General features: G+C 39.0%; 2 protein-coding genes across 2 annotated transcripts in view; one reads left to right on the top strand and one right to left on the bottom strand.

Annotated features, from left to right (window-relative positions):
- Window positions 1-4,126: 4,126 nt before the first annotated feature.
- Window positions 4,127-5,173, bottom strand: LOC117121608 (uncharacterized protein K02A2.6-like). The gene has a single exon (XM_033266840.1). It carries the CDS (start codon window positions 5,171-5,173, stop codon window positions 4,127-4,129), a length of 1,047 nt encoding a protein of 348 aa, XP_033122731.1.
- A 4,997-nt stretch (window positions 5,174-10,170) lies between these two features.
- Window positions 10,171-11,820, top strand: part of LOC117121616 (exosome component 10-like) — a gene marked incomplete at its 3' end in the record, with an annotated part of 36,969 nt that continues 35,319 nt past the window's right edge. Inside the window, 1 exon segment of the mRNA XM_033266854.1 lies at window positions 10,171-10,386. Within this exon segment, the coding sequence (XP_033122745.1) occupies window positions 10,282-10,386 (105 nt within the window).

The raw sequence follows: 11,820 nt of genomic DNA, 5'->3' as shown, positions 1-11,820 counted from the left end.
ATATAATGATGTGGGTAACCCACATCTTTATATACGATTTTTCATGGATCTCGACCTGCTATATAGGCCCTCTTTAGGCTAGACGCGCCTAGACGGTTGGAAGCGACGATCGAAGAAAAACGGTTAAGCAAGCCAAGGACTTCGCTAACTTCCATTCCTCAGTATTAAAATCCTTCCATTGATGGGCACTGTCTAAAACTTTCTTCCAGCTTATCTCTGAAAAAATGTAACCTTTTCGTCTGCTGTTGGCTCAACATGAGTTACACAGGAGCCAGTGAGCTTCCATGACGGCCTAGGCTCGGACATGACACGTTGTTGTTTGTTGTTATTTCGCGACGTCATCAACGAGTACAATACATTCATTATCCACCATCAACTAAACTGCCTTAAAGGAAAAAAATTGGTTCGTGTGGGAATCGAACACACAACCTCCATGTTTGCTATTCATTAACTAAACTGCCTTAAAAAAATGGCTCGTGTGGGAATCGAACCCACGACCTTAAAAAATAAAAATAAAAAAAAAAATCTTGCCCCGTGTGGGAATCGAACCCACGATCGCCAAGTTTACTACCCCTGATCCAGCATGACTAAACGGAGGGAGGTAAACCGCGGCCCCTAAGTCATAAATGCGATAAACCTAGTACCACACCAAGTACCAATTAGTCAACTCTGACCCTACTAGAAAAAAATCTTCGTATATATACACTGCAGATTAATATTACGCATGGTCATGGTCTCAAAAATGGTCCGTGGGCCTAGAGGGTTTATTTTTTGTCTAAAAATGTAGAATTAAATTTATAATCGATTTTTGATTGTTACCATCTGCATAACTTAGGAACTTGTTTTTAAATAGACAAAAATGTTTGAAATATTCATTATGCAAATTAGGGAAAAAATAGACTAATCATGTTACGGGAAACCTGGTGGTTGTATGTTCAATTCCCAAACGAACCATTTTTTTTTTTTTTTTTAAAGCAGTTTAGTTGATGGTGGATAATGAATAGCAAAACTGGAGGTTGTGTGTTCGATTCTCACACAAACCAATTTTTATTTTATTTTTTTTAAGGCAGTTTAGTTGATGGCGGATAATGAATAGCAAAACCTGGTGGTTGTGTGTTCGATTCCCACACGAACCACTTTTTTTTAAGGCAGTTTAGTTGATAGGGGATAATGAATAGCAAACCTGGTGGTTGTGTGTTCGATTCCCACACGAACCATTTTTTTTTCTTCTTTTTTTTTGGCCCGACGTCGGTAAACGTTTGAATTTTACAACCTCTAACCAACGTCGGCCCAACTGTTGTCACCAACCTCCACTAACGTTTACCGACGTCGGGCCAACAAAGTACCGTGACGTTGTGACGTCTATAATCACATCCTAATATTTATTACAAACTCTTACCAATGTCGGATCAACAGTTGTAACCAACCTCTATTTCAAACGTTTACCGACGTTGGGCCAATAGCGTACTGTGACGTTGAGACCACGTCTATAATCACATCTAATATTTACAACCTCTAACCAACGTCGGCCAAATGGTTGTAACCAACCTCCATAATATATATAATTATAGACGTTGTCGCAACGTCAAAGTACCTTGTTGGCCCGACATCGGTAAACGTTTGAAATAGATGTTGCGTACCACCGTTGGGCCGACGTTTCTTAGAGGTTGTAAATATTATGTATGATTATAGACGTTGTCACATCACAGTACTCTGTTGGCCCGACGTCGGTAAATGTTTGAAATTTACAACTTCTAACCAACGTCGGCACAACTGTTGTCACTAACCTTCACTTACGTTTACCGACGTCGGGCCAACAAAGTACTGTGACCTTGGGACAACGTCTATAATCACATCCTAATATTTACAACCTCTAACCAGTGTCGGACCAACGGTTGTAACCAACCTGCATTCCAAACGTTTACCGACGTCGAGCCAACAGCGTTCTGTGACGTTGAGACAAGGTCTGTAATCATATTTAATATTTACAACCTCTGGCAAACGTCGGCCCAACGGTGGTAACCAACGTTTATTTCAAACGTTTACCGACGTTGGGCCAACAAAGTTCTATGACGTTGCGACGTCTTTAATTACATCTAATATTTACAACCTTTAACCAACGTCGGCCCAACGGTTGTAACCAACCTTCACTAACATTTACCTACGTCGGTTCAACAAAGTACTCTGACGTTGCGACGTCTATAATCACATCCTAATATTTACAGCCTCTAACCAATGTCGGACCAAGGATTGTAACCAACATCCATTCCAAACATTTACCGACGTCGGGCCAACAACGTACTGTGACGTTGAGACAATACATTCATTATCCACCATCAACTAAACTGCCTTAAAGAAAAAAAAAATGGTTCATGTGGGAATCGAACACACAACCTCCATGTTTGCTATCCATTATCCACCGTCAACTAAACTGCCTTTAAAAAAAATGGCTCGTGTGGGAATCGAACCCACGACCTTAAAAAAATAAAAATAAATTAAAAAATTTACTACCCCTGATCCAGCATGACTAAACGGAGGGAGGTAAACCGCGGCCCCTAAGCCATAAATGCGATAAACCTAGTACCACACCAAGTACCAGTTAGTCAACTCTGATCCTACTAGAAAAAATTCTTCGTATATATACACTGCAGATTAATATTACGCATGGTCATGGTCTCAAAAATGGGCCGTGGGCAAAGAGGGTTTGTTTTTTGTCTAAAAATGTAGAATTAAATTTATAATCGATTTTTGATTGTTACCATCTCCATAACTTAGGAGCTTTTTTTTAAATAGACAAAAATGTTATGAAAAATTCATTATGCAAATTAGGAAAAAAATTGACTAATCATGTTACGGGAAACCTGGTGGTTGTATGTTCAATTCCCACACGAACCAATTTTTTTTTAAGGCAGTTTAGTTGATGGTGGATAATGAATAGCAAAACCTGGTGGTTGTGTGTTCGATTCCCACACGAACCAATTTTTTTCTTCTTTTTTTTTGGCCCGACATCGGTAAACGTTTGAATTTTACAACCTCTAACCAACGTCAGCCCAACTGTTGTCACCAACCTCCACTAACGTTTACCGACGTCGGGCCAAGAAAGTACCGTGACGTTGTGACAACGTCTATAATCACACCTTAATATTTATTACAAACTCTTACCAATGTCGGCACACCTGTTGTCACCAACCTCCACTAACGTTTACCAACGTCGGGCCAACAAAGTACTGTGACCTTGGGAAAAGTCTATAATCACATCCTAATATTTCACGTCACGTTGTGACGTCTTTAATTACATCTAATATTTACAACCTCCAACCAACGTCGGCCCAACGGTTGTAACCAACCTTCACTAACGTTTACCGACGTCGGGCCAACAAAGTACTCTGACGTTGCGACAACGTCTATAATCACATCCTAATATTTACAACCTCTAACCAACGTCGGACCAACAGTTGTAACCAACCTCCATTCCAAACGTTTACCGACGTTGGGCCAACAGCGTTCTGTGACGTTGAGACAAGGTCAGTAATCACATTTAATATTTACAACCTCTGGCCAACGTCGGCCCAACGGTGGTAACCAACGTGTATTTGAAACGTTTACCGACGTCGGGCCAACAAAGTACTATGACGTTTTTACAACGTCTTTAATACATCTAATATTTAAAACCTCTAACCAACGTCTGCCCAACGGTTGTAACTGTGATGTTTGTGGAGTGTCTGTTTACTTAAGTTAGAACGGTTAATAACGTACACAACTGACTACGGTATAACGTTTACTCGCATGCTTTATTTCCACACTCTAGCATCCTCATTTCCAACATCGGTATTCCACATAATAGAGGGCGGTGTCCAAGGCTACGACATTACATAACTCTCCCCCTTAAATGGAATTAACGTCAGTCTATTTGGTAGACTTTGTATTGTACATTAGAGCAGTATTAAGATGTATTATTTATTTTAGTTAGTTAGAAGACCACCTTAATTTGTAGCATAAGTACCTTGCTTTGCTAAGTTGTTACTATGGGTTTTTTATTCTTATTTATTTATTTATTTTTTAACGTTTAAACTATTCTCAACACCATAACCAACAAAATTTTCTAAAGTTCCATTTCTCAAATCAGTTACATAACATAGTCTTTTAGTCGGCTTGAAAATCTGATGCTTCTCTTTGGTCGTTGCCTATCTGGTGTTTGAGGTGCTGGGGCAAACTGAGGTGCCGGGGTTGGTTCATCGTCATAGTCACTATCGAGCTGAAGCTGTTGATTGTAGCTTTTACTCTTGAGTCGGTCAGCCTTTTTGAAAAACGATGAATTCCTGGTGATTGTGTGATTTCCATTGTATGCTGATATCATGGTGCCATTGACTTTTGTGACCGTGTAAGGTTGTGTATGATAAGGTGTTTCATGGCTGCGTAAGCTTCCATCTCTCTTGCATAGAACCACATCTCCTTCATGAAAAGTTTTGTTTTTGAAGCGTTTGTTTCTTTCTGCGTTCAGTTTCATCGTGGATTTTGCCTTTTTGTCATGTAGACGGAGAGTTTTGTCATTTGTGGAACTGCGTGGTATCTCAGGCAGCCATGTGCGTATCTCTCTGCCAAACATCAGCGTAGATGGTGGCATCCCAGTTGAACTATGTGGTGTTGCCCTATGGTTTCTCAAGTATTTGTTCAATGCTTTCCGCCAGTTCTGTTGTTCTGCTGTGGAAGTACGGTAGAGTTTCTTGAGGTTCTGCATCATCCTTTCTACTTCACCATTTGCACGTGGCCAAAGTGGTGTGACCTTTCGGTGCTTAAAGCCAGAGTATTGTGCAAATTGTGAGAACACTCCTCCGTTGAACGGCGGGCCATTGTCTGTTCGAACAGTTACTGGAATGCCGTAGGTAGCAAAAATGGTGTCAAGTTTTGGGATCACACTTTTGGCTGATGTTGATTTCGTGACTTCTATGACAGGAAACCTGCTATAATCATCGATTACTACCATCAAATATTCTCCCGTTGGCAATTCATTAAAGTCAACGCTTAACTCTTGCCAGGCTCCTTGTGGGAGTTTAGACATACTTAGTGGTGCAAAGGCGTTCTTCTCGAGAGTTGATGCATGACACGGGAGACATGAAGCTATGGTTTCTTCAACTATATGATCAAGGCCAGGGAACCAGACTTTCATCCGCATGAGTTGTTTGGTCTTAATTACTCCCTGGTGGCCTTCATGCGCGATATCGACTGCTCTTTGTTGTAATGATTTGGGAATTACAATGCGATGATCACGCAGCAGTATGTCGTTTTTGACACTAAGACTGAGTTGGGTCTCTGAGTTTGAAAAGAGAGTCGATGTCTTTTTTGGTAGTCCCTGATGCTTGCTGTTGAATGGTGTGCCACTTGTTGGTTTTTATGGCCGATATACATAATTGTAGCGTTTTGTCTTTTGCGGTTTCGTGTTCTATCTCTTCAATAGTGAGGGATCTTGGAATTGCGTTTGATAGTGTGGGATTAACATACTCTTCTGCCATTCGTTCCTCTCTGCTGTATTCATTCGTCGTTGGCAATAGGTGGCGAGATATATAGTTCGCTGGATTGAATTTTCCTGGTTGGTATTTTAAGGTGTAGTCGTATTCTTGTAGTCTCATGAGCCAGCGTTCTATGCGCAGTGGTGGTTTGGAAGTGGCGTTGTTGAAGAGATGGAGCAGCGGTTTGTGATCTGTAACAACCTCGAATTTTCCTCCGTACAGATACATGTGGAAGTGTTTTATTCCCCATGTAACGGCCAAGGCTTCCCGTTCAGTTTGTGAGTAGTGTTGTTCTACTTGTGTCAATGATCTGCTGGCCAGTGCTACCAAGACTGTTTTATCACTATCCTGTTGAGCTAACATTGCACAAAGGCCTACTGGACTGGCATCAACTATTACCTCTGTGTGGAGTTGCTGGTTAAAATATGCTAGATTACAATGTTCTGTGATGGAGTCTTTGACTGCTTGAAGGGCGACTGCATGTGGTTCTTCCCACATCAATTCTGAATCAGCTTTGGTAAGCACTCTGAGTGGTTCTGTGAGTGTTGCCAGATTAGGTATGAAGCGTGAACAATAAGTAGCAAGTCCTAGCAGGCCTCGAACCTCTTCTTTATTGGTTGGTGGTGTTGCATTTTGCAACGCCTTAACTTTGTCTGGACTTGGGGAGATGCCACCTGAATGAAACACATGCCCAAAGAACTCAACAGTTTCTTTGTTGAATTCACATTTTCCTTGGTTTAGAGTCAAGTTCTTCTCCCTCAGCCTCTGAAGACAGATTTTAAGATGTTCCTTATGTTCCACTGAGTTTATGCCATACACCAGGATGTCATCTGATAGGTTGATCACACCAGGGAGACCAGCTAGCGCAGACTGGATGAGATTTTGAAATTGTTCGGCTGCACTGTTTACCCCAAAGTTTAGGCGTTTAAACTGGAACAGACCAACGTGCGTTGAAAATACAGTCAGGAACCTGATGCATCATCTAGCTCTATTTGATGATACCCATTCTTTAGATCAAGTTTAGTAAATACTGTTGCACCGTTGAGGCTGGCAATGATGTCGTCAATTGTTGGCGTGACATGGCGTTCTCGCTGGATAGCTTTGTTAGGAGCTCTCATGTCTATGCAGAGTCTGATTTCGTTTGGATTTTTAGGCTTTTTTACAGCAGTGATGGGTGAAACCCATGGTGTTGGCTTATCAACCACCTTTTCAATGACATCCAAGTCTTGGAGGCGTTTTAGTTCTGCTTCTACCTTTTTTCTTACTTGGAATGGTATTCGTCTATGTGGTTGTGTTACTGGTTGTACGTCTGTGTCAACGTGAAGTTTGCACTTAGAATCTGTAAGTTTGCGTAGCCCGGTAAAACGATCACTGTAGCTTTCGATGAGTTCTTCAACTGTATCGTCTGCATCAACACTCAACGCAACATGTATGTCAATTACGTGGAGTCTCTGGGCACTCGTGAAACACAACAGAGACTCCTTCACAAACCGCACAATGTAGAAAGTGTCAGGGATATGATGACCATTACAGTGGATGGTTACATGAATTTTCCCAAGTGTATCAAGTTGTTTCTTAGCACCATATGCAAAGATCTTGTGTTAGTGTGCTGTAATTGCAGTTTTGTTGTCAATTTTGTAGTGTTCCTCACTCATGACGTTTACCGACGCGCCTGTATCTATCATTACTTTGATTTTGTCATTATTGATTAGTATTTCAACATGTGGTTGTTTCTCTTGTGAGTCGGGGGTGCTAGCTTTGAGGACATATGCGTATTCTTCACTTGAATCACTATCGCTGGGTGCAGCGTCTATGATTGCATTTGTGCGTTCTCGATTGCGTGCTTTTGTCCGACATTGACTTGCAAAGTGGTTTTTCTTTTGGCAGTAGGTGCAGACTTTACCAAACGCCAGGCACTGCTTGGGATGCGGATAATCTCCACCACAGTGATAACACACAGCTGGAGGTTGTTTGGCTTGTTTACGATCTACTGCCGGTATATTCTGACGGGGTGGTTGGTATCTAGATGTTTGTTGTTTGTTGTATGTGGCACCCTTGTTTGGTTTCCTGATCACAGCTCGTGCATAGTGTTGCGTGTCAGTTTCCGATATCTTCGCAAGTTGAGCTGCTGCGGTGTCGTTGGCACAATTATGTCAATGGCCTTCTCTAGGTTGAGATTATCCGTACGCAAAGGCGTTGTGTCATACGTGAATCATCTACACCCATGACAATGCGGTCGCGGATGAGGCTAGGCCTGAGCTCGCCAAGGAGTCGGAAAGGTTGCATAGGGTTGTTACATAGGCATCAATGCTTTTCCCTGTTTTGCGGGATCTACTATTGAATACATATCGTTCGTAAGTGATGTTCCTCCTGCCTATGCAATGAGTTTCAAATTGTTGAATTACTTTGCCAATCTTTGATTTATCTCCTGAATCTTCCCAAACAAAACTGTTATATACATCAAGGGCTGACTGGCCAACGATAGAAAGGAGTGTAGCAACTCGTTGTGGATCTTTTTTTCATTGATCCCTGTCGCCAGTTCAAAGTTTTCGAAACGCTGTCGAAACTTTCTCCAAGCCTCATGTAAGTTGCTGGACGACATGTCCAGTGGGGGCGGTGCAGGGATTGTGAACGCCGCCGAGGTCACGTTGGAGACGGTACCGTGGAGACAGCCATTTTATCGGATACGGTGGATGTGTGTTGTTTAATTGAGCTAAAACTTTAGCTGTAACGTACTTACAGGTCAGTGGAGTTGGTAGGTGGGTTCTATGGATATCACTTATGTCTTCGTCGCCAATGTGATGTTTGTGGAGTGTCTGTTTACTCAAGTAAGAACGGTTAATAACGTACGCAACTGACTACGGTATAACGTTTACTCGCATGCTTTATTTCCACACTCTAGTATCCTCATTTCCAACATCGGTATTCCACATAATAAAGGGCGGTGTCCAAGGCTACGACATTTACAGTAACCAACCTTCACTAACGTTTACCAACGTCGGGCCAATAAAGTACTCTGACGTTGCGACAACGTCTATAATCACATCCTAATATTTACAACCTCTAACCAACGTCGGCCAAACGGTTGTAACCAACCTCCATAATATATATAATTCTAGACGTTGTCGGAACGTCAAAGTACCTTGTTGGCCCGACATCAGTAAACGTTTGAAATAGATGTTGGGTACCACTGTTGGTCCGACGTTTCTTAGAGGTTGTAAATATTATGTATGATTATAGACGTTGTCGCAACATCACAGTACTCTGTTGGCCCGACGTCGGTAAACGTTTGAAATTTACAACTTCTAACCAAAGTCGGCACAACTGTTGTCACCAACCTCCACTTACGTTTACCGACGTCGGGCCAACAAAGTACTGTGACCTTTATGTATTTATGTATTTTGTCCTTTTGGCGTTCCATAAGTGTTCCTGTCAATGACGTAAGTGGGTACACTTCAAGGGAAGTTCATATGAAAAGCAGCGGGATCCATGTGGTAACACACCCTGAGTTAGCTTTGCCAACGCAAAGTTCCACACTCTCTAAAACTCCAATGGTGGTCGAAAACCCCGGAGTGAGTGAACCGGTTGACAAAGGTCAAATAGTCCTACCAGCTCAAAAACCACTATTGCGAATATCCTCACGAATCCCCAGACCGTCTGAATTTGTAGTTCAAAGTTAGTTGGGGGAAAATGTAGTGTACTGCAATCTCAATCAATTCAAAACTCTAAAAACATTGGTTACTTATTTTTTTGTATGATATATAGGTCAAATGTTATACCAATAATCAAGTTTCATTGAACATTCAAAATTCAAAAAAATATATTGCTAATGTTTTGTATTTAGAATATAATTAAAACAATGCTTACTGTATACATTTGATTTTATGTGATTTTTAGTTAATAAATTACGGAATACATTCAATTAATTTTTTGTTTTAATCCAAGATGGCCACCATCATGGCCCTCAAATGTATTGGGAAGTCAAGGTTTTGTATTGAGAACTTAAACACTGCTTTAATACTATATACATTTAGATGTTCACTTGATTTTTTATGATTATGTTAATAAATTATACAAATTAATGATTTTCATTGAAAATCCAAGATGGCCACCGAAATTGGCTGCCGATATGGCCGCCAAATGTTTTGGGAAGTCAGTGTTTTGTATTGAGAGCATAAACACTGCTTACTGTTTAGAGGTTCACTTGATTAAATATGATTTTTAGTTATTGATATATACAAATAATGATTTTTATTCAAAATACAAAATGGCCGCCAATATGGCCGTCAAATGTAAATGCGAGGTCAGTCTTTTTGTATTAAGAACATAACACTGCTTACTATGCACATTTAGAGGTTTATTTGATTTATATGGTTTTTAGTCAATGAATTATAAAAATCAATGATTTTCGTTGAAAATTCAAGATGGCCGCCAAAATAGCCAGCAACAACCCCATGGGACATTTTTTTTTTATGGGAACATCAAAATTCTTTCATGAAACACTTTGAGGATTAAAAAAAATGTTAGTTAAAAAATTATATATCCTTAGGGTGCATAGGAACCCCGTTCCTACCCGACTATTGCTTTGGCATAATAATAGTACTGATGAACTGCATCAAACACCATCCCCATTAAGATAATAGAATAGTCTAAACAAAATGACATGTGCAGGATCGAGAGGGGATAGGAAGAGAAGTCGAATCCAAATGATTTGTTGACAAAACACGGTAATATCTCTGTTTAGTAGTCAAAAGTTTCTGTAGAAAACTACAAAATGGAGAAGACCGATGATGCTTCCAACGAACCGAGTTGCTCAACACTTAAAAAAGCTATAGAACCAACACAGAATTTGTCCCAAGATGTGAACGTGTATGCTCAAGTAAGTCTCCCAGGCCTAGGCCATAGATAGGCCTAGAAATGGATAGCCTAGGCCTAGTCTAGGGGCATATAGGCCTGTTAGGCCTACCTTGCCTAGGCCTAGGGGCCCAGGCTTGGACCTGATGTCTTTGCCATCTGTGCCTAGCCAAATATAGGTGATACATAGGAAGCAATTTAATGAGTTATTGTCACCAGGCCTACACTATACTACTGCTACTAGGACTAGGCCTAGGCTAGGCCTATAGCTAGGGCCTAGCCTACCTAGGTAGTAGGCCAGGCTGCCTATTAGCCTAAGTTAGCATAAGCCTAGGCCTACCTGGCCTAACCTAGGCTAGCTTCTTATAAAGAGTGTTGACATTTAAGCGTAATCCTTGAGTAAGCGCCACGGCGCTTATAAACATTTTGGAGATTTCAGTGGGTGCTGAGTTGCTTTATTAAAAAAATAATTGACGTGCCGCTTTCCATTTGTTCTCATGGATGGCCATGTTATAAAAGTATATTTGGGTATATCTTATTGTAAAAAAGAAGCTCACAGAGTAGTGCCAAAGTGCGAGCCAGCGAGTCATGCGAGCCAATGTGCGAGTCAGCGAGCCATGCGAGCCATACATTTAATTTTTTTTTTTTTTCAGGTTATCCAGTTTTGCAAACACGTAGGCCTAGCCTATTCTTTCGCCTAGTAGATTCAAATAAATAACACACTAGGGAGCTTTGCCTGTGTAGTCCAGTCATGCGCAGTACATATACTTTTTTATATATTATATTATATATACTGTATTATTATTTTATATATACTGTAATTATTTATATATTTATTTATAGGCCTATATATATTTATATATGTGTTATATATTTATTTGTATATTTATTTATATATATATGTATTTATATATGTATTTATATATATTTATATATTTATGTTTATATATTTATTTATATAATTATTTAATTTTTTTATATATTTGTATATTTATTTATATATTTATATATATTAATATGTTCATATATTTTTTTAAATAATATGTAAATGAATATATGAATAATTACTATATATATATATAATAATACAGTATATACAAATAAATATATAAAAAAATATATGAACTTATTAATATATATATAAATATACATATGAATATATATATGAATATATATATAAATATATAAATAAATATATGAACGTATTAATATATATAAATATATATATATAAATAAATATACAAACAAAATATAAAAAAATTTAAATAATTTTATAAATAAATATATAAACATATAAATATATATAAATACATATACAAATAAATATATTAATAAATATACAAAAAATATACAAACAAATATATAAATAAATATATGAATAAATATATAAATAATTACAGTATATAATATAAAACAATAATACATTATTATAAATAAATAAATATATAAATATATAAAT

Source organism: Anneissia japonica, unplaced genomic scaffold (assembly GCF_011630105.1).
Source record: "Anneissia japonica isolate Jap-2015-1 unplaced genomic scaffold, ASM1163010v1 scaffold5825_len372023_cov165, whole genome shotgun sequence".
Taxonomy (NCBI): Eukaryota; Metazoa; Echinodermata; class Crinoidea; order Comatulida; family Comatulidae; genus Anneissia; species Anneissia japonica.
This window is presented reverse-complemented; position numbering and strand designations above follow the sequence as displayed.

Bases quoted from the DNA above. Each gene is read 5' to 3' on its own strand.
- LOC117121608 (XM_033266840.1), bottom strand. From the start codon at position 5,173: ATGCGGATGAAAGTCTGGTTCCCTGGCCTTGATCATATAGTTGAAGAA.